The sequence below is a fragment of the Microtus ochrogaster genome, linkage group LG5 (assembly GCF_000317375.1).
Source record: "Microtus ochrogaster isolate Prairie Vole_2 linkage group LG5, MicOch1.0, whole genome shotgun sequence".
NCBI classification, from domain to species: domain Eukaryota; kingdom Metazoa; phylum Chordata; class Mammalia; order Rodentia; family Cricetidae; genus Microtus; species Microtus ochrogaster.
Window position 1 is genome coordinate 41,177,238 of NC_022031.1, and position 24,482 is coordinate 41,201,719.

General features: G+C 50.3%; 1 protein-coding gene across 2 annotated transcripts in view; it reads left to right on the top strand.

The window, feature by feature from the left end:
* Tmod1 (tropomodulin 1) overlaps positions 1-24,482 on the top strand; it is a 67,626-nt gene that overhangs the window by 39,449 nt on the left and 3,695 nt on the right. For both annotated transcript variants that reach the window (XM_005362133.3, XM_026786621.1), the window contains 6 exons: positions 3,009-3,128; positions 8,937-9,026; positions 10,205-10,335; positions 11,907-12,014; positions 15,008-15,151; positions 24,217-24,361. In XM_005362133.3, the coding sequence (XP_005362190.1) occupies positions 3,009-3,128; positions 8,937-9,026; positions 10,205-10,335; positions 11,907-12,014; positions 15,008-15,151; positions 24,217-24,361 (738 nt within the window). The remainder of the gene's footprint in view (positions 1-3,008; positions 3,129-8,936; positions 9,027-10,204; positions 10,336-11,906; positions 12,015-15,007; positions 15,152-24,216; positions 24,362-24,482) is intronic.

The following is a 24,482-nucleotide window of genomic DNA, read 5'->3' on the forward strand; positions in this document are numbered from 1 at the left end:
GTGTGTGTGTGTGTGTGTGTGTGTGTGTATGGCTGACTGGCTAGTTTCTTTCACTTACTGTGTTTTCAGAGTCCGTCATATCCCACAGTTGTTGAGCCATTCATCCACAGATAGACATTTAGGTTTTCCATCTTTAGTCTGTTAAAATTAAATATTTCTGTAGAAGTATGATGAACATTCCTATACAAGTATGTGAGGTTTTTGTTGTTGTTGTTTCTGGTTTGGGTAGCAGGACCCTAGAGATTTAGGCAAGGGCTCTACCTCTGAGCCACATCTCTTTCTTCCTCCCCTCCACCCCCTCCCCAACCATGACCAGAGGCAGGGTGTCTCACTAAGGTATTTGGGCTGTCTTTGAACTCTCTTGTTCTGTAGCCGAGGCAGGCTTTGTCCTTGCAATCCTCCTACCTCAGCCTCCTGACCAGCTCCGATTATACACTTGCCTTATACAGGCCTTACTCAAGATTAATAACCTGTTTTCAGTTCTTTGGAGTGTATGCCTAAGGGAAGAATTGACGAGTCCAGTGATCACTTTTTAATCCTGGAGGAATTCCCAACTTCAATAACAACTGCACTATTTTTTTTTTGTTTCCCAGCAGCAATACATAAGGGGTCCAATTTTCCTCAGCATCCTCACAGCTGTGGACTGGTGCCCAGTTAAGCGTCTTCACATGTTTGTTAGCTACGTACACATCCTCTTCGGGGCAATGTCCACTCAAGTAATTTGCCCGTTTTTAAGTTGGGCCATTTGACTTTTTGTTGATGAGTTGTAAGATTTATTTCTGTATTCTTAGATTTTATTCCGTGTGTTGATTTGTGTAGTCATATGCATGCTTGCACATGCATATGGATGTGTGCATACACTACCACAGGGCGCATGCCCGTGTGGGTCAGAAGACAGCGTGCAGGAACTGGTCCTCTCCTTCCGCCGTGTGAGTTCAGTGGGCTGATCTCAGGTTGTCATGTTTGGTGGCCAGGGCTCTTCCTTACAGTTGAATCGTCTCATCAGCCCTGGCTCTCTATCTCTGATACTAGGCTTTTGTCAGCTGTACGACTCATGAACATTTTGCCCACTCCGGAATTGGTCTTTGTACTTCCTTGATCACACCCTCTGAGACATAAAACTTTCCATTTTGAATGACGTTCAAGAGGGTCTCTTTTGTTGCTTGTGGTCACAACAAGATTCCATTGCTAATCCTAATCATGCTGTTGTTTTCTTTAAAAATGTCTTGCTTTTAATTCCGATAGTCAGGTTACTGATCCATTTGAGTTTCACTTTTGCCTTTGTTGTGAGGTAGGGTCTGACGTCATTCTTCTGCATGTGACTATATCTTGTGATCCAGCACGTGCTGAATAGACATGGTACATTGTTGATAATAATTTGCACATATGTGTGGCTTTTTCCTGGGCTCTCAATTCTGTTGTGTTGTTTGCTAGCTTCATATTACAAAGTTTTCTAATCTATGAAACGGGATTATTTTCAGTGATCTCTATTTTTTTCTATTTCTTTTATGAATGCATTGTAGTTGTCAGTGTACATGTATTTAGGCTTTATTCCCAAGTATCTTATTCTTTGGTTATTATTATGAACTGCTTTCCTGGCTGCCTTTGCATATTCCTGTTGCTGCTACATAGAAGCCCCTCTGATCTCATCCTGAGCACCAAACGCTGCTGAACTGATGAGTCCCGACAGCTGTCGCTACTCTGTTTTTCATTTGGGTAGGGATTTGTCTGGTTGCTTGACTGATTAGTTGCTTTTTGGAATGTAGAAGTTCAGACTTTTCTCCGCATAAGAGTTATTTGTAAACAGAAATGTCTTCTTTTGTTTGGGTTCCACCTCTTTCTCAAGCAGCACGGCATCCACTCTAAATAGAACATCTCATGCACTGTTGATGGCCCCAATAAAGCTGGGTGTCCTTGGTTGTTCCTGATCTTGGGGGCTCTTTCCGTACTTCTGTGAGGCCCCAGGTCAGAGACAGTTGTCACACTGACTCCCTTCTGATCACCCTACCCCCAAACAGCACACACATGCCCAATCATAGACTACATGAACTGAATATCACAGACTAGTTCATTTATAGAGAAAAGAAATTTACTTCTCAGAGTTCTAAGAGCTGAGAAGTTTCAAAGCTGGCAGCAGAGGCGCGGTGGGGGTTGTGTTCCTTTTTGCATGCTAACATGGTGAGGAGAGTGACAGCAAGCATGGATGCTCAGGTTTATTTTCTCTTCCTTCTCAAGTCACTAATGCCCTCCCAGGAGCCCAACGTCGTGACTTCAACTCATCCTGACTACCTCCCCCAAAACTCTGCCTCCACACACTCTTAACAGATGAATTTGGAGATGGGGTTCCCAGGAGGGACAGGTGCAAAACCACATGCGGTTTCTCAGAAATGAAACGAAATTTCTCGTGATGGTTTTCAAACTTGATTTTTCACAGAAAATTCTTTCTAGGACATATTCCTTCTTAATGATCTCCAAAGAGAGAGAGAGAGAGAGAGAGAGAGAGAGAGAGAGAGAGAGAGAGATCTTTATTTTTGAGTTGTGTTTGTGAGCAGAAGTCTGAGTGTGAGTGCAGGGTCTATCGCAGCCAGAAGAGGGCGTCAGATTCCCTGGAGCGGGAGTTTCAGGCAGTTTTCACTTGTGGGAAATGGGTGCTGAGAATGAGGTCCTCTTCAAGAGCAGTAGCCACTGAGCCATCACTCTGCCCCCTCCACGCCTTTTGTAATAACTTCCGGAATTGTCTGGTACAGACTCTCCAACAGTCTTTACTGGTGGACACACAGTGGGCACTCTCCTGCCTGACTCGTTCCTCCTCCGCCCACTTACCAGCTCGCCACTCTAAGAACAGAAGGTCCCGTGAAGCTAGAATGCAATCTCGTTCATCCTTTAACAGTCTGCGTGCGTTTTATCTATTTTGTTGAAGAACATTTACAGGTTCTTCTCTCATATCAGAACCTTTCATGAAGGGAGTCTCAGACCCCACTAGAGCCATGCACCCTGTGTGTTTACAGGAAAGATCTGGGTCCCCAAGCAGAAGCCCATGGATCCCGTGCTGGAGAGTGTGACGCTGGAGCCGGAGCTGGAGGAGGCCTTGGCAAATGCCTCGGATGCAGAACTGTGTGACATTGCAGGTAAGCCCAAGGGACAAGCCGGTTTTCCTGAAGGCTTCCTGTGCAGAGAGCCTCCTCTGCTTCATTTGAACATTTGAACACCCTCTCTATTTCTAGGAATAGGATAAGATTTTAAAAAAAATATATTCCCAAAAACCCAAACGAAATAAAACCGTTCAAACACACCCTGTCACGGAACCACCTGTTGCTGTCCTGAGACCACTCCCCAGGAGAATAGGAATGTCGTCCAGGGAGAGCCAGGATAAGCCCTGTCCCAGCCATACACAACAGACTCTGCCCAAGCATCTCATAAAGGGCTTGGAGCATGACTGTGCTTTGTGAGTGTTACCCTCATACCTCTTAAGTGCCCCCTCCACCCGCATGATGCTCCCCTACTCCAGAAGCAATATACTCCAGAAGGTAGTCTGCTATTGCAAACCCTCTGCTGCCCCTATCTCTCCTTACCGCTGTAGAGTCCCTGCTCTATGCACCCGGTCCCCGTCTCTCTGGGGTTCACTGCAGTCTGCACCGGCACCCACCTGCCTCGCCCACACTGTGCCCTGGCTCAGCAAGTGGGAGGTGTGGGAGAAATACCGCAGACCGGTGGCATAGGAGAGGAATGGGGTGATAGGGATGAGCTGGCCGTGAGCGTGGTGCAGGGAGAAGGGCAAGCTGGGCCCAGAGATCGAGTGAGTTCTGTGTCCTTAACGTCAGGGAGATACTGAGTTCAGTTTGGGGCCTGGGGCATCTGAGTTATCCGTGGGCCATCCAGATGGAAACCGCTGTGTGTGATGGCCTAGCATTCTGCAGGAGGTTTCCTTTGGACATGCTCAGAGTTGCCAGGCTTTAGGAAGAGCACAAGGCAGGTGAAGGCGGCACAGGCCTAGCCCGGGGCCCAGCAGCCAGTCACAGGTGAGCAACGTCTGAAGGACCGAGTGAAGGCAGACAGACTGATGGGAAGACAGATTGACAGTAAGAGAATCAAGAGGCAGAATGGGGTTCCAGGCTGCCAGAGACAGTGGAGCCTTGGCATCTGCCTCTGCTTCATCCAGTCCCCCAGCCTCGCGGGATGCTATTTGTGGCTCTTTGTGGCATTAAGGCAAGAGGAGGGGTCTGCAGATGGCCTTCCTTTTAGCTACTAGAGCTGTGGTCAGTGGTTTACACTGCATAGCAGTGGTGACCGCAGGTGGTGGCAGCGAAAGCCAGACTGCAGGGACCTGAGGAGAGACTGGACAGAGCAGGCAGGTAGCCTCTTTCTCCAGATGGCCCCTTTCCTCAGCACCACCTCAGGTGGTGAAGGACAAGAGTGACAAGAGTGACAGGACCCAGAGAATTGTGTCCAGTCTAAGCAGCGCTGAGAGGCCAAATGGCCCCAACGGGAGCCCAGACATGCAGCTCAGGAGCCAGGGGCTCAGCGGATTACGTAAGATGCCAATGGAGCCATGCCAGATCCTTCAGCGTGCCCACATATTTCAGCCCCTTCTCCTCCCCCGCAGGCCCCTTGACTCCTGGTTAATCTGTGCAACAGGGAGAGTGGATACCTTGCCCTGCCTGCCTCTGTTTCCTCCCCAGGAGCTGTTTTTATCTGGGGCCTGCTCATCTGAACCCCTGCATGACATCATGGCCCTCATGAGGGCACACGGGGATTATTAAATGGCTGCTGTCATAGTGGGCTCCTGCGGCTGCCCTGAGTCTCAACAGAGCAGGCCTCCAAGTTGGGTGTCTGGGCCTGCTCTTGGAAACATTTTCCTTGTTGTTGTCAGCACACCGTGGTGATCTGCCTCAGATCCCCAGCCCCGTGATGTCCGGAAAGGAGCAGGAGACTGTGCGTGCATCCCAGTGTTAGCTGACTGTCCCTGAGTGCCTGTCATTGTTTGACTTTAGCCATGACAAGGTGGCAGTGCCTATGGGGAAGGAGGCACGGGCCGTCTGCTGAGTGATAAACATGTTCCAGGTGCTGTGTGAGTAGTTCTCCATACAGCACTGTATTTATTGACCATGACAAACCCTATGAAGTAAATTCTATTATTGTCCCCGTTTTACCCCAAGACACCAGCTGTTCCTAGTGCCGGATCAGAAACAAGGAGCGAAGATGATGCCAGGCTTTGTGGCTGTGGGTAAAAAGCAGAGCCGGGCAGCTAGAAGAAAGTTGCCCTGGATGGCCAGAGGTGTTGGCATGGCAGGCCCACCCATCAGAACGGGACAGTTTAGCCCAGGAGGGGATAGTCGGACTTCCGAGTATGGGTGACTTGTTGAAGGAAGGAAAGCCTAGAGAGAGGTGAGGGGGTCTGCAACTGCCTCTGGTCTACATGCTGTCATCACAGGGTGTCCCCACGAACCGGGCCTTCACTAGGTCTCTCCCACATGGCACCAGTTACCCGGAGCTTTCCTACCCACCGTGTACCAGGCTGTGGACTTGGTTCTGGTGAGAAAATATCCGAAGGAAACAGCTCTGTCCGCCCTCGTGTAATTCCTCTGGCATTACACAGGAATGAGACAAGATCAGCAAGAGTGTCACACTGGGGTGATAGGTCAGGGAGCACAAGAGGGGCACTTGGAGTAAAGGGTGGGTCAGGGGAAAGAAAGGAAGACATGGAAGCTGAGCCAAAAGTCAGACAGCTGGGGGTGATCTAGAGAGAGTGGGGTAGGAAAGAGGAAGTTCCAGGATGGGACACTCGGGCACAGTGAAAGCTCCCGCCCGGCCAGGGACATGCTTCTTTATGTAGCAGCCTCAGTATCTGTCAGTAACGGTCAGAAGCTTGTGGGAGACCACAGAGAGGGAGACCCAGGGGTGGCAGAAGGAATGCGCGTCACTGACAATCCATGAGCTTCCTCACTGAGTTGATAGACGTTGTGGAACACCTGTCTTTGCTAGGCTGGATGAGATACAATCTTTGCCTCGGGGGACCCAAGAAGTGCATGGGAGGACAGGCCAAAAGTGTGTAGGTTTCAGTCTTAAACAAGTCCCCACAGGGTGCTAAGTAGAGCTTACGGGACTCTGGCCTACGACTTTAGCTTAGAGGCCGCTAAACTAAAGGGAGTCGGCAGCAAGCGCTTGAGATTATCATTGCCTCCCACACTCGCTCGGGATTTGGTCCCTAGCTGCCCTTAGAAACTCTTGCAGTAGGGCAGGAATGAGGAAAGGAGTGGGGTGGGAAGGCCGAGCTTTTGGAGGGAGCACCCACTCCCCAAGGGGAACTGGCCAGCCTTTGCTAGACTGTCTCTTGGTCATTGGTGGCGTCAAGACTGTCGGGGGGATGTGACTTTTCTAGGAACAGTTCCCCAGCACCAAGTCCAGAGCCAGGTTCTGTGTCTGCACCTGGGATGGGAGAACACACCTCACAGCCCTCCACCAGGACCACTCAAATCTGTGGCAGCTGGAGGAGCCGGGGATGTGTGCCGTGATCACGCTGCATCCTGAGCAGAATTACAAATGGAAGGAGCCCTGCCAAGGCAGAGAGGAAACAGAACTCAATGTTCTTTTTCAGAGTTCAAAAATAGTTCTTTTCGAGTTTTGAGGAAGATCTAGACTTAAAAAAAAAAAAAGGAAAGGAAAAAGAGAAAGAAAGAAAAGAAATCAAGTCTCCTGGCGCTAAAATCAGCCTGGCTGAGATCTACAAAGGAGGAAGCAACACGAGATGGCAGGGGAGGGTTTCCTTGGTAAGGCTCACTCCTGGTGACAAATGCAGACAATACAAGCCAGGGGAAAGCCTCAGTAGCCCCAGGCTGGTGGTGGACGTTTGTCTTAAACCACTCTCTCCCTTCTCCCTTCCCTCCCCCTCTTCTTTCCTTCTCTCAAGGAACTCTAATTTCTTCCTTCTGTGCCCTTCCATCTACGCATAGCATCTTTCCTATGTTGTCAGGACTAGAATTCTCCAGTTGAGGGGACAATTTTAGACTTTAGAACTCTTACTGGCCCAGCAGATGCAGTACTGCCTTATATACTAGGAGCCTCTCTGCTCCACGCAGCAAACCTGTTAAGTGTGGGGATGCTTATCCTATAACACTGAACAGGCTAAAACTGGGGGCATGGTTGCCCGGCTGCTCAGCATTCACACATGTGCAGCTTTGCAGCTGCAAAACCCTTGGGAGACCAAGGAGGAAATGACCTCTACAAGGTCACTTGAAAAAGTAGCAACAACCCACGGCTCTTAACTCTTGGTCCCTCACACTCCTCCGTGCCCCTCTCTAACCCATCACAGGACGCGGGGATTCAGGCACCACATATGTTTTCCATTTTTATTTTTGTTTACATATCTCCTTCCCCTCCTGTGTGCTCTGAACTGAGGCAGTACATTTCATATGATCCCAGCCTCAGCGAACCTGAGACCTCCGCTGTGTGGGGGCTGGAGCACCTCTCTGGAAGACGAGTCTCCGTGACGTGACTCACCTGCAGCTGACTCAGCCTCGGCTCCCTCAGCCCACGGGGACACAGCCTAAATTAAAACCTCGAGAGCTGGAAAAGCAGCAGCTGTCTCTCCCCAGCCCTCCTCAGGGATGAGCCGATGAGCCGGCAAGGCTAATTTTAGCAAAGACTCCTAGGGGTGAGAAACAGAAGGGACTTTGAGATCATCTCTTCTGTGGGTCTCAGTTCCCATTGGGGGCACCAAAATCACCTCAAGGAACCAGGCATAGCTGTGCGCTCCTGTAATCCCAACACCTGAGAGGCTGAGGCAGGAGGATTATAAATTCAAGGTCAACCTAAATTACACAATAAAAAGGGAAAAGAAAAAGACAGAGATCACACCCCTCTATCCAGGAAGGAGCTGGATATTGGTGTTTTACAGCCCCCAGGCAGTCTGCACATGCAGCCAGAGTGAGGGTTTTACATCACCCCTGGCTGGACACAGGTGGCTGAAGCCAAGAGAGAGGAAGGGCTTGCCCAGGGTAGCACTGAGAACATGGTCAGAGCCAGAACTTGTTTCTGCGTCTTCTTAAGACCTGCCATGCTCTCTCTCTACTGGAGAACATAGCTACTGAAATGTCTTAAAATTTAAAGAAAATAGGTCATCAGATATTTGCCATAGAGATGGGAGAGCAGCGCTACTCCTCCCTGACCCTGGGGAGCCCCAGCCCAGCAGAGAAAGCACACAGATGTCCTGGAACCACCTTTGTTCTGAAGTACCTTGTGGTGTAGCAAGGACACCTGCTACTGAAAGAGAGGGGAGAATCTAAGGAGCCTCCCTGGAGGAGGAAGAATCTCACCAAGTCTTGGAGTAGTAGGATAGCTAAATAAAATATAGACTGTCCAGTTAAATTTTAATTTTTCCACTTGTTTTTTTTTTGAGACAAGATTTCTCTGTGTAGTAGGCCTAGCTGTCCTGGAACTCACTCTGTAGACCAGGCTGGCCTCAAACTCAGAGATCCACCAGTCTCTGCCTCCTGAGTGCTGGGATTAAAGGTGTATATTATCACCACCTGTCTGAATTTGAATTTTAAATAAACAACCTGAGAGACCCAGGGAGGCCAAATGGCGGAAGGACAGGGCAGAAGATGGCAGTGCATTGCCTGAAAGAGATCCTTGCTGGAAAGACTCGTTCTGTTGGGCCACGTTGGGTGGAGTGTGCCTGTGGATCTTCAAGGAGACCTGGGAACCAGAACCAAAGGGAGGCCTTGGGGGGGGGGTCTAAGAGCCACATGAATGAGAGCTAGGATAAAGATGACCCACGGTTTTACAGTCTCATGTATATGTTTCTTACCATGCTCCCAGCATGTGGAAGATGGGTCTCCGGGGGGGGGGGGACATCTCTGTCTGCGAAAGCAGAGTCATGGACCCCCCTTTGTGTCCACAGCAAAAGCAGAGTCATGGACCCCCCTTTGTCCCCACAGCTATCCTGGGCATGCACACGCTCATGAGCAACCAGCAATACTACCAGGCTTTGGGCAGCAGCTCCATCGTGAACAAGGAGGGACTCAACAGTGAGTACGCAGCCCTGCTTGCTTGCCATCCCTGCCCTTGCGGGTCCGTGGGACTGGCTCACAGAGGACGCCTTGAAAGAGAGGCGCCTCCTCCTGCATCTTGAAGCCCATGCTCCCCATACTCCGGCTCGTTGCATTTTAAGCAGGCAAATCTCTTCATCGCTTCCTTTGAGTCTGATGGGATTTTATGTCTCATTTACAAAGCCCCCTTCATCTCAATGCCACATTTCTTCTAAAGGTTTAGAGATTTGCTTCTTATGTTCGGTGCCTTAATCCTCGCAGAGTGGGTTGTGCGCGAGCTGAGATGAGATGCCTCTATGCTGTTTGCCCGAATGCATGTATACCTGGGGCCGCTGGACCAGTTGCTCTCCGCCTTATCCCTTGAGACAATCTCTCAGTGAACCTAGAGCTCACAGATTTGGCTAGACCGGATGACTGGCCAGTCAGTTCCTAGGGTCCCCTGCCTCTACCTCCCCAGTGCCAGAATTATAGGCACAGGCCGCTGCACCCAGATCTCTCTTTCTTTTCTAACATGGAATCTGGGGATGAACTCAGCGCTCAGGTTTGCGAGATGAGGACTTTACTGATCAAGCCCCCAACTTGACAATTTTAATAGAGATCTATTTTTTCCACACAATAGTCTTTGAAAAATGTGTTCCTTACCATCCTATGGAGCTCTTTCTTTCTCTTCAGTTCCCGCTGTTCTCTGTCCCATGAGACCATTTGGCCTTTGGGCCCATGTCACATTGTCTCAATTATTTGACTGCATCGTTCAAAGCTGACATTTGGGGCCCAAAGAGAAATGAAGGTGTCAAAAGAATTAGTATCCTTTCTTTTGGAAGAGAACTCCACTTCTTCCCAGCCCAGACCTCATCTTCCCCTCCTAGAAGCCCACTGTGATAACAAGCGTGGCAACAAGGCCACCCCCGCTGACAGACAAGGACTTGAGAGTCAGAGTGTTTAGGTCTTGTAACAACTTAAAAGCAGCATCCAGGGATACCCTGACCTTCCTCCCTGACTCCTTCCGACCTATCCCAGCCCCTGGTACCTTCTGAAAAATGTGCTGCCTCCCATATACTCTGAACTCAACCAATGCTTTCTCCCAAGGAGTCCTTATGTTGGAAGAAAGCGACCCCTGTGTTTCTGGGAGCCAGCTCCTTTTTTATCCATCACTCTAGGTGTCATTAAACCGACACAGTACAAGCCTGTGCCCGATGAAGAACCAAACTCAACAGATGTGGAGGAAACGCTGGAGCGGATAAAGAACAATGACCCAGAACTTGAAGAAGTTAATCTCAATAATATCCGGGTAATGTCTTGCTATTTCAATTCATGTGTATTGGGAGTAGGGGTTTTCAGTTGTGTGTGGGGCTATGTCTTGACATACAGATAGATGCCAGCAGTCTAGGCTATATAGACCAGCAGGGTCCTATCTGGACCTGCATATGTCTAGATCAGAAACAGAGACAAGCCTTGACATATGGAAACACTTAAGGGTTGGCCAATGTCAACAAGCAAATCCCATAGTCCTGGTTTCTCTCAGAGGACAATTACAGGCTCAGAAGTCCACCAGAGGCCAATCCAACTTTGATCTGGATGCCTGCCATGTTGTGCACAAACACAGAGATTCTCTGTGTTAAAATTGTGAGTCAGAACCACATTGCAGCACGGGACTTCAAGGCTGGCAAAGCCCTGTGCCTACAAGACTCATGGGGTCACACACCCTAGGCAGGCACTGCCCCTGAGACATCCCTGGTCCCTCTGAATCATGCTCATATTCACTCTCATTTTACAGCCAGGAAAGGAGATGTTGGTACAAGTGCCCCAAGAAATGCCCAAGCTGTGTGCCACAGCACTGTGGCTACCAGTGCAGGGTACAGGAGGACTGTGGAAGCAGGCCCAGATGCCTGCCCACCTGCTCTGTGCTGAGGCTCCAGGATTAGCTGTGGGGGGGGGGAGGAATGGAAGCCAGCCCCTTTCTCCTGCTATCCTTTCTTCTCTGCTTTCTTCTCAGTGGTTGCCAGTCCCAAGCACAATCAGATTGGAAACCTGTACCCCAGTTTTCTCCTCCACCTGGCTCCTTGTTCTTCTCCCACGGGGGCTTAGGTGACACTTTGAAATGAGAGCTCTGGGAAAGCATAGCCAGCTCTCCCTTGGTGCCTCCATTGTCTGCCATATGAGAGTCACTAACAAATTCAGACTTGTATGTTCTGGGTGGTGACAAGCCCAAGTCATGGGACTTCATTAGGAGGCCTCAGACAAGGGCTTGAATACCTCCAGGTCTCAGTTTCCCTTCTATACCTGGAGGCAGTTGGACATAGACCAGTTTTCATCTGTTGAGATTTCAAAAACATATGCTAATACCGCTAATACCCAGGTGTCCCTCTGAGGTTCTGTGTGTGATGGTGTGGGGCTGGCCTGCACATTGGCATGAAAAGCTGTCGCCAGGACCTGGACATGAGGCAATGCTGAGACCAGACCGTTTGGGACAGATGTCTCAGAGAGCATTCTGTCTTTCAGAACAGACCCAAAGAGGGGAAGAGAGTCCCCCCACGTCACACAGCAAGTCAGACACGCTGCCAGTCACTGGGTAGAAGCCAGGGTTCAGCCCTGCTCTTCTCCCAGTCCCCAGTCTTTTGTAAATATTCCTCTCAACTTCCATGCATGCGGTTCCTATCTGAAACTTTCAGAGGTGATTCCTTCTGTCTGTGTACTGGGGAATCCTCAGCGTCTCAAAACTCCGTCCCATGGCCCATTGAGAGACTTGCTAGGAGCCAGGCTGCATTTGGGAGAGACCTACTGTCCCCTCACCTTGGCAAGCCACCTGTCCCCATGGCCCATGTAGGGCTGCTGTTCACTCTCCTGCCCTTTCCTCTGCAGAATATCCCCATACCCACCCTCAAGGCCTACGCAGAAGCCCTGAAAGAGAACACCCATGTGAAGAAGTTCAGCATCGTGGGGACCCGCAGCAATGACCCTGTGGCGTTTGTATGTTCTGACCTCTCCGCTCTGCTATGTAGTCACTGGGCACTCAGGCCTGGTCCCACTGATGAAGAACCCTATTGTGGCTCGCGAGGGGACTCAGCTAGGAGCCAGGAAGGGATGTATATGTATGGGACAGCCCTTCACAATGCCCTATTCTCAAACCAGCCAATCCTTGCAACCACCCTGCTCTCAGAAGGGTGGGTGTGCAGGGAGGATAGGCAAGTGGCTTTGTCCAAAGCCACACAAAAAGAGAAAAGCAGACCTGGGATCAAACAAAGTCACATTGACACCTACAGTTGGTCTTTTTCAAACTCAACATTTCACGCTCAAAACTCCTCCCCTTCCTGGGGCTCAGCGTCTCCAGCTCCCACATCACCATCTTTGCCAGTCAATCCCAGCGACTGATTTTACTTTTACTGCCTAAGCAGCTGGGTCCGGTGATATGCACACCAGTAATAGCTGCATTCGGGAGGTGGAGGCAGGAGGATCAGAAGTCTGAGACTAGCCTGGGTTCCATGAGGCTCTGTCTCAAAATACAAACAAATGGGAAAAAACATGTTTACTTAAAGTAAGTTGTACTTACAAAGTAACTGTTAATTCTTTTTTTAAAATATCCCATACAAATTCTTGATAGTCTGTGCATAATACTGAGTTAGGCTCTGGGAATCCGCCCGTAACCAGTCTCATATCCCACATCCATGATGGCAGCCATAGTTGGGACTTGAAGGCAGTGGAACGGTCCAGCACAGTGAGGAGGTAGAAATTAGCTCCCCAAGGAGAGTAGGTCACGGAGTAGTAGGGATCAGCCCTCTTTCAGTTCTAAAGTAGGTGAGACTGATTCCTGCAGGTGCTTTTGAAAGAACTGAATGAGCTCCCAGTGGGGGGCAGAGGCAGTTCCCAGGCTGCCAGTGTGGGAACTTCTAGATCAATGACCCCTGACTGACCTCGATGGTTCCCAAGTCTGTCTGTAGTGACTTAGCTGGCCAAACCCTGTGTACTACTTGCTCACGGATCAGAAGCACGGCACAGCCATGCTGGCACTCAGCTCCATGCCATGGATGGTTTAGGGGCATGGACTCCATGCCAGGCTGACAGCTGCTGGCAGGCCCTTTATACCTGCATACCTATCACCAAGTGCTGAAATGCTAGACCAGGTGCCAGAGCCCTGCAGGTCCCACTGTCTGCCTGGCACTCTCTCCTACCCTTTGTTCCCCTTTTGTGACCCCCTCACCCAGGATCTGACACATAACTCGACAGGGTTCCAGGGCCTCCCAGTTAGCAGCATGCACAGCTCATGGCCTGGCACACCTGCCCATCGGTTGTTAAACTGGCTGGTGGTTAGGTCAGGCCAGGCGTTTCCTGGGAGAGAGTGTTGCTGGTGAGGCTCAGGGAGACCACCCTACACAGGTCGGGAACAGATTGGTCATAGAGAAGCTGACACCACCTCTTGGCATGCTGGACTGCGGGAGCCAAAGGAGGAAAGTGGACAGCATGAAGGCTCTCTGGGAGCTGGGTCTCTGGCAGGGTTCAGCTCTGGGGGAGCACAACAGGGCAGCCTTTCCTGGCATCGCTTCTGACTCCCTGGCACACAGATCACAGTGTCCCAGGTCTGTTGGCTGCTGGTATCTTCTTTCCCCATGACGCATAGTTTCCCCCAGCTGCTAATTACCTCATTTCCTTCAGAGACTCCGATTGTCATCTACACCCCCTGGCTAGAACCCTCTCAAACGTGCTGAGGGCCATCTGAGCTGTACTCTGCAAGCCAGCCCTGTACTCTCTGGGGCTCAGAGAAAGACCATGGTGACATTTCAGCAGGGCCGTAGAGGAGACAAGCCAAGCATCCACGGGGGACACAGAGACTCACTGGGGGCCCTGGTGATCATTGTTTGATGGCCTACTGTGTGCTGGGCACTGTGTTAAGATGGGCGGTGGTGGCACATGCCTTTAATCCCAGCACTTGGGAGACAGAGACAGGCAGATCTCTGTGAGTTTGAGGCCAGTCTGCTCTACAAGGCGAGTTGTAGGACAGGCCCCAAAGCTACAAAGAAACCATGTTTAAAAAAAAAAACCCAAAAACAAACAAAAAACAAAAACAAAAAAGGATATTAAGCTACATTTTCAGCCCATGAAGGGTAGATTGTCTAGTGGTGGAAACACACCAACCATAAACACGGAGGGGTGTGAGACCCTAGGGAGATAGCTCACTCAGTAAAGCGCTCCCCCTACAAGCATGACAACCTGGGCACCATATCGAAAGCTGGGGGCGGTGGCTCACTTGTAATCATAGCACTAGAGAGGTGGACACAGGAAACCTCTGAGGCTCCCTGCCCACAAAATGTAGACTAACCAGTGAGCTCCAAGGCAATGAGAAAGATGCCCTGTCAAAGGAAGATGGTATTTATGCAGATGACATCGGAGTTGTCTTCTGATCTCTGCATGCACATACATATACCCACACATCTGTGAGCATGTACGCATAGGAGTGTGAACACATACACAAGCCTGCATATACATGAACACGCACACACAGACACATGCACATGCATGCACACAAACAAAATAATAGCAAATGGAGACTTAAGTGAAGGAGATGTGGATAAGTTCTGAGGTCACAGGGAGCAGGCCCTGGGTAGCTGGGGTGTCAGCAAAGCTCTTGGAGCCAGAGGCACTGAGAAAGTGCCTTGAAGGATGAACAAGACTTAGCCAAGTGAAACAGAACTTTCCAAGTGGTCAAATGAAGCAGAGAAAGGCTAAGGGGTGGGAAGGCACTGAGAGTGTGCAGCAAACCCAGAGGGCCAAGGCTGCACAGGGAAAGAGAAGCAGGTCCAGAGGTCTCTGAGTCCTGATGAGTGGTTTCCTAAAGGGGTGTTCGGGGGCCATGACAGGTTGTGGGAGAGCAGACACAGAGGCATGCTTCGAAAGGCAGCTCCAGGGACCACCTGGATCTGCTCCATCCTTGCCCAGGGTAACTCACGGGTCCTGCTTTTCTCCCGAAGGCGCTTGCCGACATGTTGAAGGTAAACAAGGTATTGAAGACACTGAACGTGGAATCCAACTTCATTTCTGGAGCTGGGATCCTGCGCCTGGTGGAAGCTCTCCCACACAACACCTCTCTGGTGGAACTGAAGATCGATAACCAGGTGAGTCGAGCGGGGTCTTCACCTGCCCGCGTGCTGCTGGTGGAGCAGAGGACACTGGTGACAGATGTTCTAGAGCCCACTGGGAGCCACCTCCAGGTGTTCCTGTCCCAACCCTCCCACCCCGCCGCACTACCTACTTTCCACTGCCGTCAGCTTCATCATGTGCCCATGAGTGGTGGGAATTCACACCTTAGCTCCAGCCTTGGCCCTTGGCTTTGAGAATGTCCGTACTTAGACCCAGAGCAAAGGAACATACTTCTAAACCCTGTGTGTCACCTCAGTCGTTCTGTTGAGGAACCTGAGATGTGGAGGGCACAGATCCCACAAGCCACGGGGCTCTTCACCAGTGACACCCCCATTCCCCCTGTCCCCACACTTGAGGTGACTTTTGAGTCTCCTCCACATGGCACCTCCCCTGTCTTTATCCCACAGAGCTCCTGTTTCTCTGGCTTCCATGGTCCAGTCAGTTCTTTGTGGGCAATTCTTTTGGTCTTGGTTGTCTCAGAGAAAGTTAATAACCGGAACTGCACGTGGCAATAGCTTAGCTGTTGGACAGTTGCGGGTTGCTGTGGGGGTGGGAGGCTCAGTGCTGCCGTGTGCCCAGCATCTCTGATCTTCATCGCCCGCTGTAGGATGCAGGTTTGGTCAGCCTCTGATGAAAGAGGCTAAGAGAGGGGTAACTTCCTCAGGGTCACACTCAGCATTCAAGAGGCAAGATTTGAACCCACAACTCCCCAACCCCAAAGCCCACTCTCTATCCACAACTGTGCATTGCTTCCTTGACTAAGTCACTATCTTCTTTATAGACGGGGAAGACTGAAATTTTCCCTGCACTGGCAAATGCGGCTGGATGGCTGTGTATGTTTGTTTGGAGAGAAGACATGGTTGGGGGGGGGATACTGTGAAATTATTGTGCCCAAGCAAGACCACAAGTTACTTTCTTCTTGTAAGATGTGGCAGACAGAAAGTGCCTAGAATAAAAATGAGCAGATTAATTATAATGAGCTTGTGAGTCTGTCACAGTCAGAACTAAGCATCACCGGCTTCCAGAGGCCTCATCCTAGACATGGCTTTCAGAAACTTCCCAGCTTGCTCCCACTCCTATCTCTGTTCCCATGCCATAGACTTCTGGAACATCCTATGCCCCGCCTGCCCATTTTCTGCTAGAAAACCCTTTGTGCTACATGGAATGTGCGAAAGCATCCTGGGCCAGCATAAAGGGCTATGTGCGTTCTCTGCCTGGCTGCACCTCAGTGATACACTTGGCAGGTCGGCCTTGAATCGCCTGGGCTAGCAGGAGTGTAGCTGGTGGGAAGTGCAGACATTACATATAAGTCCCTCCCTCCTTCCTTCCCTCCCTTCCTCCTTCCTTTCCTCTCTCCCATTAGGTTTTTGAGAGTATTTATACCCCTGCCTTCCCTGCTTAGCCTCCACAACTCCTCCAAGCCTTGCTGCCCAGACAAAGCTAGGTATTGTGGTTCCCCGGCCCTTCAGCATCCACATGAGCTCCTCAGAGCTAGGTGCTCCCCCAGTGGTTCCCCTGCCCTTCAGAATGCCCATGAGCTTCTCAGAAGGTGATGCTGGGTCTGAGTCTTATCCTTATCTCAGTGCCCAGCCTGGTACCTGGGCCTCATGGGTACCTGGTAAGCAAACGTGTCCCGGATGGTTATGCTGTTCACTGAAGAATGAGAGGGGGCAGAGAAAAACTCTGTAAGATGTGTGCTGGAGAGAGAGCATGTTCTAATGTATAGAAAGAGGCTGCATCAGTCAGCAGTCTTTCTGTCATGTAAACTTGCTGCTGCACTGGGCTGGGCATCTTTCATACGCTGGTAACCTTGATGCTACATTGACCCTGACTGTCTCTGCCTTGTCCCTTGACCATTGCTGACCCTGATCCCCTGAAGGTGGGAAAGGCAGAGCAGATGGATCACAGCCTGGAACAGCACCCTCCCTGCCAGCCTGGCTATTCTTGTGACGTCTGTCCTAGTCAGGAAGGAGTCAGAACATCAGCTGAAACTTGACTCTCAGGTCAGACCCTCAACCAAGTGGTGGCTGATATCAAGCCCTCCACCTTCCCCGTTCAGCTGTATTCCACCTGTGCCCCCAGGGCATTAGAGACTTTGTGCTGACCATTGCCTTCACCCTGGCCAGACACCCCAGTGTAAGCACATTCACTGCCTGGCCTCAGCTTCCCTTCTTGTAAATGAGGATAATTAGCCACTGTCCTAAGGGACTACAGATCTGGGGACTGACGCCATCGGTGACTTTGAGAGTCACTATGCAGGTTGTGATCTCACACACTACCCAGAGGGCGAGTGCCCACAGGAAGCACGCTGGCTGCTTTGTGTCCCTGTGCTCACCCTCTGATTCTGACTCCGTATGGACTGTGTCACCTGCCTCAGGTCACAGAGTTAGGGACCAAGGAAGATCCTGGCTTAGGTATATATGACTCTAAAGCCTGCACACGGTGTCTGTTGGGGTTCTTAAAATGACTGGTTTCGTGAGGTTAGCCTGGCCTTTCTCTTCCTCATCCCCTTGGCCATGCTGGCCTCTGCTAAAGCGAGGCTCCGGTTAACTCTTCGAGGAAGCCACACTGGGTAGGAGGGGAGACAGGTGCAGAAATGACCTTTGCATCAGGTGCTCTTGTAAGCCACAGATGGGGTAAAAGTGGGTGGGGTCCAGTGGAGGGATCAGCCATAGTCAGGAGCAGGCCAGGGTGGGTGTCAGGGAGAAGGCGGCAGAGAGAGGAGAGTGTATCAAAGGGAAAACGGAAGTCAGGGTACCCAGGAGAAAAGAAAATAGAGAAAAGGCTGGGGAGAGCTCGGAGTCTATCTAGGCAGGACTCCGGGGGCCCAGAAGAAACCTGTGAAGATGAAGAAGCAAAGGGGCTGGTGGGTAAGCCTGTAGGTTCTGCTCTGACAGGGTGGCTCCTGGCTGGACCAGTGAAGAGAAAGCTAAGGATAGGAGGCCAGCAGAAGCTACAACCAAAACTTCTGGTCCTGGGGTGACACTCCTGCCTAAGTGGGGGCCTCAGGCTGTAGTGGGGCCTGATGGGGAGGGTTTGAGTGGATGAAGACTGTGGATGAAGGCTTCAGGTTGGAGGCTTCCCTGGCCCAAGCTCAGGGAAAGGCCATGCAAGTGTCCCAGGAGGTCTGGACACAGTTGTCTTCTCGTGGTGACCAGGGTAAAAGGGAGGGGCCAGGAGGAGGTGACAAGTGGCATTGATTTATTCCTCTTCCTTGGTTCGTCACCGAGGTCCTTGAAGGCCAGAGTGTTTGCCTCAGTCCTTGGAATTGTAACCTGTGTTGAGAGACTCTCCTTCTCTCTCCTTTTACGGCCAAAGAAAGGGACTTGGGGCATTCTACACAGGGTGACATGGATTCTGAGGCAGTTTGTTTACTAAGTGCTTCCCGTTATCTCCAGGCAATGTTCTGCTTCTGCCCAAAACTGCCCTAAATCCGACAAGGGTGGGGAGCAGCCTCAGGGGCCCTGAGCCGGCCTGAAAAGCTCTAAGAGTGGCTGACCAGCTTTCTTTGCAGTGGGGAAACTGAGAAGGAGGGGACTTGTTTTAGTCAAGGCCATTGTCCAAGACAAAGCTGGCTTGGATTGTCAGCATCCTTGCTATACATCGGAGAGGATACACCCTATCTGGCCCACGAAGTAGGCTCTAATCACAGGGTGCTTGGAGATCCCCATCCCCAGCTGTATCACCCTCCCCCCCAGCCCTGCTCTGCTTTCTTGAGCCTCCTCTTGCCTCCCAACAGTTTTGTGTCCAGCTGTCCCTCCCCAGTCCTTCCGAGTCCCTCGGAACAGATAAGACCTGGAAACATGACCCCTCCAAATGAGGATGCATCAGCCATCTGGGCATATTGGTTACAATCCCCCTTTCCCCTCCCCTGTGTGTCAGGGACACTGCTTGATATTTTGGACAGGAGCCACAGGAAGTGGATTATGCATTCGTGTTGTTTTTCCAAGTTAATCTGTTTGTGTCTGGTTTTTCTCTAATTTAACACTGTCTGGGAATATATCTGTTATCTATAGTTATGTAACAAATGACCCCAAGGCTTAGCCTCAGAGTTCTGGGATAAACCAATACTCAGCAAATTTGCTCAGTTTCTGAGTGACGAGAATCCAGGGCTGCTGAGCTGGCTAACTTCCCCCAGAACATGTCATTCAAGGCAAAGAAGAAAGTTCCAGCTGTCTTTGATGACCAGCCTTGAAACCTGAGCAAAGTCTACTCTGACATTTTATTTTAGAAGCGAACCGATAGGCCACCATACACACACAGGAAGGAGGTGAACGAGGCTCTACCTTTTGAGGGAGCTATACCAAAGAATTTTTTAGGAAGCTATACCAAAGAATTTTTCAGATCTATTTCTAATAATTCTTTCATGATTTCAGAAAATATAATTGTGATCATATTCACACCTAACTCCTCCCAGATTCCTTCTCTACCTCCCTACCCACCTCGTTTTTTAATAAAACATAACCTAGTGGGGCCCTCTCTCAAAACAAAACAAAACAAAGCCCATGGACGACACCGTTCAAGAAAACTGCCTCTCCTCCCTTAGACATCAACTGTCAATAGCTCCTTAGCTAGGGGAGGGACTTGTGAGCCCCCCTCCTCCATGTTAGAATGCTGACTGGCTTGGTCTTGTGCAGGCAGCCACGGCTGCTTTGAGTTCACAGTGACTTGGTCCTGCCGTGTCCAGAAGATACTGTTTTGCTCCAGTCTTCCCTGACCTCTAGCTCTTAGGATCTTTCAGCTCCCTCTTCTATGAGTCTTGGGGCAGGGCACCATCTGTCCCATCATGTCCCAGGTGTGACTGGGCGCTTCACTGACATTTATTCTCTGGACTTTGGTTCTAAGTTTCTGCATTTGCCACCATCTATTGCAAAAAGCGACGTCTCTGCTGAGGTGTGATGGCTGTACTAGCTTACGGATAAAAAGATACAAGAAGGGAGGGCTGTTGATGCTATGTCGTTTAGCAGGTTAATAGCACTCAGTTCAGCCCTGGGCTCTGGGTGCTTGCCAACCGTGGGTTCTTGGCCAGATTTACAGCACCCGGCATGTTTTTCTTCCCATGGAGTGGGCCTTAAATCCAACCAGAAAGCAGTTGGTTCTTTGGTTCTCCACAACACATGTACCTGTCTTGTACCCGTGGACCTGTCTTGCCAGGACAGTCATTATCATAGTCCACAGGGTTCACAACAGGTAGGCTGTTAATGACTCCCCTTCCCTCTCCCCCCACCCCCCGGCAGCCTGCTTAGCCCTTTCAGGCACTAGGAAAGCTAGCCAGTGAGGAAGAATCTCCCTGGTCAGTATCATTTGCTATCTCCATGCCCTGTGACCAAACTATGAGGTGTCTTCAGGGATGTGGCCTTACTGTCGAGTTCTGGTGAGCAATACAGAGCAATAGCAATAGGCTATGTTGTTTGGGGGGCATTTTTGAGACATCCCTGATGAACAGCTCAAGGGGAGGAATTCCACATCTGGCACTAGGCTTTTTATTTGGCAACCTCCGGCTTCTGAAATAAGCATTACTACCTGTGTAAAATAACTCTAGTTAAATTCTTTTATATAAATATATAATGCACATATATTAAGAAATTTCACAAATGGTATATTTCCATATGATTTTTAAAAATTTTTCCCTAGTGTCATCCCTCCACTCCTCTCTGTGGACTTCCTTAAGTTACTGTCATAAGCACCCTCCGTATGGTTTTGTATCACAGCACTTTGGTGAGAAAGGCCTTTCTAGTCAGCAGAGCTACCCAAGGATAAAGCAGGTGTCTCAAGCGGTGAAACTCCTCCCCAGGGCTGTGCTACCAGAGTGGAAGAATTGGCAGCTTGCAATTAGATGAACGTGTATGCCCGTGAGAGGTGGCACTATGACTTCAGTGTTGACCAGGATACTCCCAGGACACTTTCCTGATGGATGGCGTTGTTTCTTTTTTTTTAAAGTTTGCTTTCTTCTTCTTCTTCTTCTTCTTCTTCTTCTTCTTCTTCTTCTTCTTCTTCTTCTTCTTCTTCTTCTTCCTCTTCCTCTTCCTCTTCCTCTTCCTCTTCCTCTTCTTACTTCTTTCTTCTTTCTTCTGAGACAGGGTCTCACTAAATAGCTCTGACTATCCTAGAACTCACTATGTAGACCAGGTTGGCCTCCAACTCATAGAGATCCAGCCTCCCAAGTACTGGGATTAAAGGAGTGCCCCCACGACAGCTGGTGTGATGGTATTTTGCAAATGTCATCCAATGAGCTAAGTGAATGGGCTGCTGCCCAGGATTTCAGCCACCAGCCCACCTCATCGATCCTAGCACCTGAGGCATTTGTCCTCTTCTCTCCAGATGGAAACCCTCAGTTCATAAGCATGTAAGCGTAAACATGAAGAGTTTTCCCACAAGTCCCAGAACTGACCAGTGGCAGAAGGAACTGAACACAGGTATCTGCTCCGGAGTCTCTAGCTGTAACCTCGGGCCTCGGAGGAAGCTCAAAGACAGACACGGGACAGATAGAAAAGCCACAGGTGGCCAGGAGGGCAGAACTGCGGTCCTCTCGTTGGGAGTCCGTGCAGCAAAGGGACCATACAGTGAGGTAGAGACCTCTGTCCCCTGAGGCAAGTGAATAGAAGCAGCAGGAAGGCTGGGACTCCATGGCCTCTAAAACCTCACGGGGCAGCAGGCTGTCCTGCGATGTCCAAAGGCGTGCCCACCGTATATGCTTTCCGCAGAACAGCCATGATGCCAATTCAAAGTGTGCCCCTATCGCTGACTGTGGAACAGCCCCTCTTCCCCTGCAGAATCCCTTGCGCTGGCATTTGTGGCACGAGGTCTGGGCACAGCCATCAACAGCCATCCACACTGCAGCATCTCAAGGGCATCCCAAGAAGCAGTTAAAAAACAAGGAGGCATTTCTCTTGTACTAGCTTGGGAAGACCTCTACAAAATAGTGAACGGAACAGGAAGTTGCAGAAAATAAATATGAGATGAATCTATTTAAGGGAGAAAGAGCAACAAAACAACCCAACCCTGTCTATTTCTGCCCTGTATCTTATCCCCAGCATAGCCATTGGCCATGGTCGGGGAGGGGGAGGGGGAAGTATGGACAGAGGGATGATGGGAAGGGAGGGATGGTATGAAGGAAGACTGTTCACTTCTCTCCATCCAATCATTTGAATGTTAAAAATATTATATTTATCCACAAGTGATTTATTGAATCTGAAAGGAAGCCAGAGTCCTTCACTGCCCAAACTCTGCCAGTGCAGTCCTGGCAACCCAGTCCCTGGTCTGTCCCTCGGGGCTTCTTACTGCCTTTCACCCACTGTCAAGGTCTGAGGTCACTCTCCTGATCTTTTTATGCCACCTAAGCAAGCTATTCATAGGATCACAGCCTGCAGCCCCGTGAGGTTCAAGAGGCCATGGAGTCCCAGCCTTTCTGCTGCTTCTATTCACTTGCCTCAGGGGACAGAGGTCTCTACCTCACTGTATGGTCCCTTTGCTGCACGGGCTCCCAACGAGAGGACCGCAGTTCTGCCCTCCTGGCCACCTGTGGCTTTTCTATCTGTCCCGTGTCTGTCTTTGAGCTTCCTCCGAGGCCCGAGGTTACAGCGAGAGACTCTATAGCAGATACCTGTGTTCAGCTCCTTCTGCCACTGGTCAGTTCTGGGACTTGTGAGAAAACTCTTCATTCCTGTGCACTCCATTTTCCTGGCCTGTGACGTGAAAGTTCTGTCCCACAGGTTGATGGTGACGAGGCAGTGGGTGTGTCCCTCTTGTGGTGTCCTTGTGATTTTGCTTGGCACACTGTGGTCGCTGCTGAGTAGTGCTACCGTAAAAATAAGTCAGGCCTGAGCGGTAGCTCTGGTTCCCAGCAGCTCTTCTTCCCTCCTCTGGGAAGACTTCCCTGGAGTTGGAGAAGGAAGCAAGCAAGATGGTCCTTGGACATCTTACCCAGAGATATAGGTGCCTTTTCCTTTTCAGTTCTGGGGGTCAAACCCAGGGCCTGTGCAGACTACAGTTCTCCCAGTTCTGCCCAGTAACTCAATATGCTCACTTTCTATCTTACACCTTAGTTTAAACATAATGGTTTGAGGCCAGGGCTGTGGCTCAGGGGTAGAATGCATGCTTAGCATGTACAAACCCTGGGCTTGGTCTGTGGTACTAGAGAAGAACAATGGGAGGGAGAGAGGGAAGGAAGGAGGGAGGGAGGAGAGAAAAGGAAGAGAAAGCAAATAGGATAAGTGTGATTCGAGATTCTCACTCTAGGAGATCAGTCATGATTCGCTGAAAGAGTCTGTACCCCCTCACGCACCCAGACATGTCTGCACACATCCCTGGGAGTCTGGATATCAACCTGAGAATCCGGACTTCCATAGCCCTTCTGGCCATCGATGAGGTCAAGGCCATGTCTCGGCTCTGGCATTAATAAACTAAAGGTCTGAAGCCTGGCTTCCATCTCTACATGCTTGTTTATTCTCAAGATAGAGAGGCTGTTTCCTGCCTCCCCAAATGTAGGCAGGTAGAGAGAGGGGGGAGGGAGGGAGGGAGGGAGGGAGGGAGGGAGGGATTGCTGTGGGAATAAAGGGGAGAGCGTTCAGGCAGCATTGCCTATGGTTTGGGACAGTATACAGTGGACAGACAGCTCTCATAGACATGGCCCCTCCTTTCCAGGTCAGACCCATGGTTTTGATCTAGCCCACTCCTGTCCAATAACGGTTTCTCAGCACGTGCCCTAAAGAAGAAGTCATATTTCCTGCTCCACGAGGTAGCCAGGGAGTTAGCAGCCCTGTCTTCCTTTTCTTGCTGAATTATCTCGATCAGGTCCTCTAGAACAGTGCTGCTAAAAGTGGACATGGTGGCATTTTCCTGACCCTTGGGGAAAGTTTTGATCTTTATCCATGCAGTGTAATGCCAACTTTATTTCCATCCCAGCTTCTCTACATGGCTTCCCTCTTAGAGTGCAGGTCCACCTCTCCACACAACACTCAGGGCTTCCATGTGGAGAGGTGGTTTAGGTAAAGCACATGTGTAATTATTGGTATTTTGTTCTTTTTTTAAAAAACCAAAGAGCCAGCCCTTGGGCAACAAAGTGGAAATGGAGATCGTGAACATGTTGGAGAAAAACACAACGCTTCTGAAATTTGGCTACCACTTTACCCAGCAGGGGCCCCGGCTGCGGGCATCCAACGCCATGATGAACAACAATGACCTTGGTGAGTCCACACCTGCCTTCTGCCTGCTTGTTTGCCCATTCTCCCCCACATTTTGCAGGGTTTCTCAGGGAAATTGTACAGACACCCCTGACTCCAGGTTCTTGGGATCAAACTCCTGACT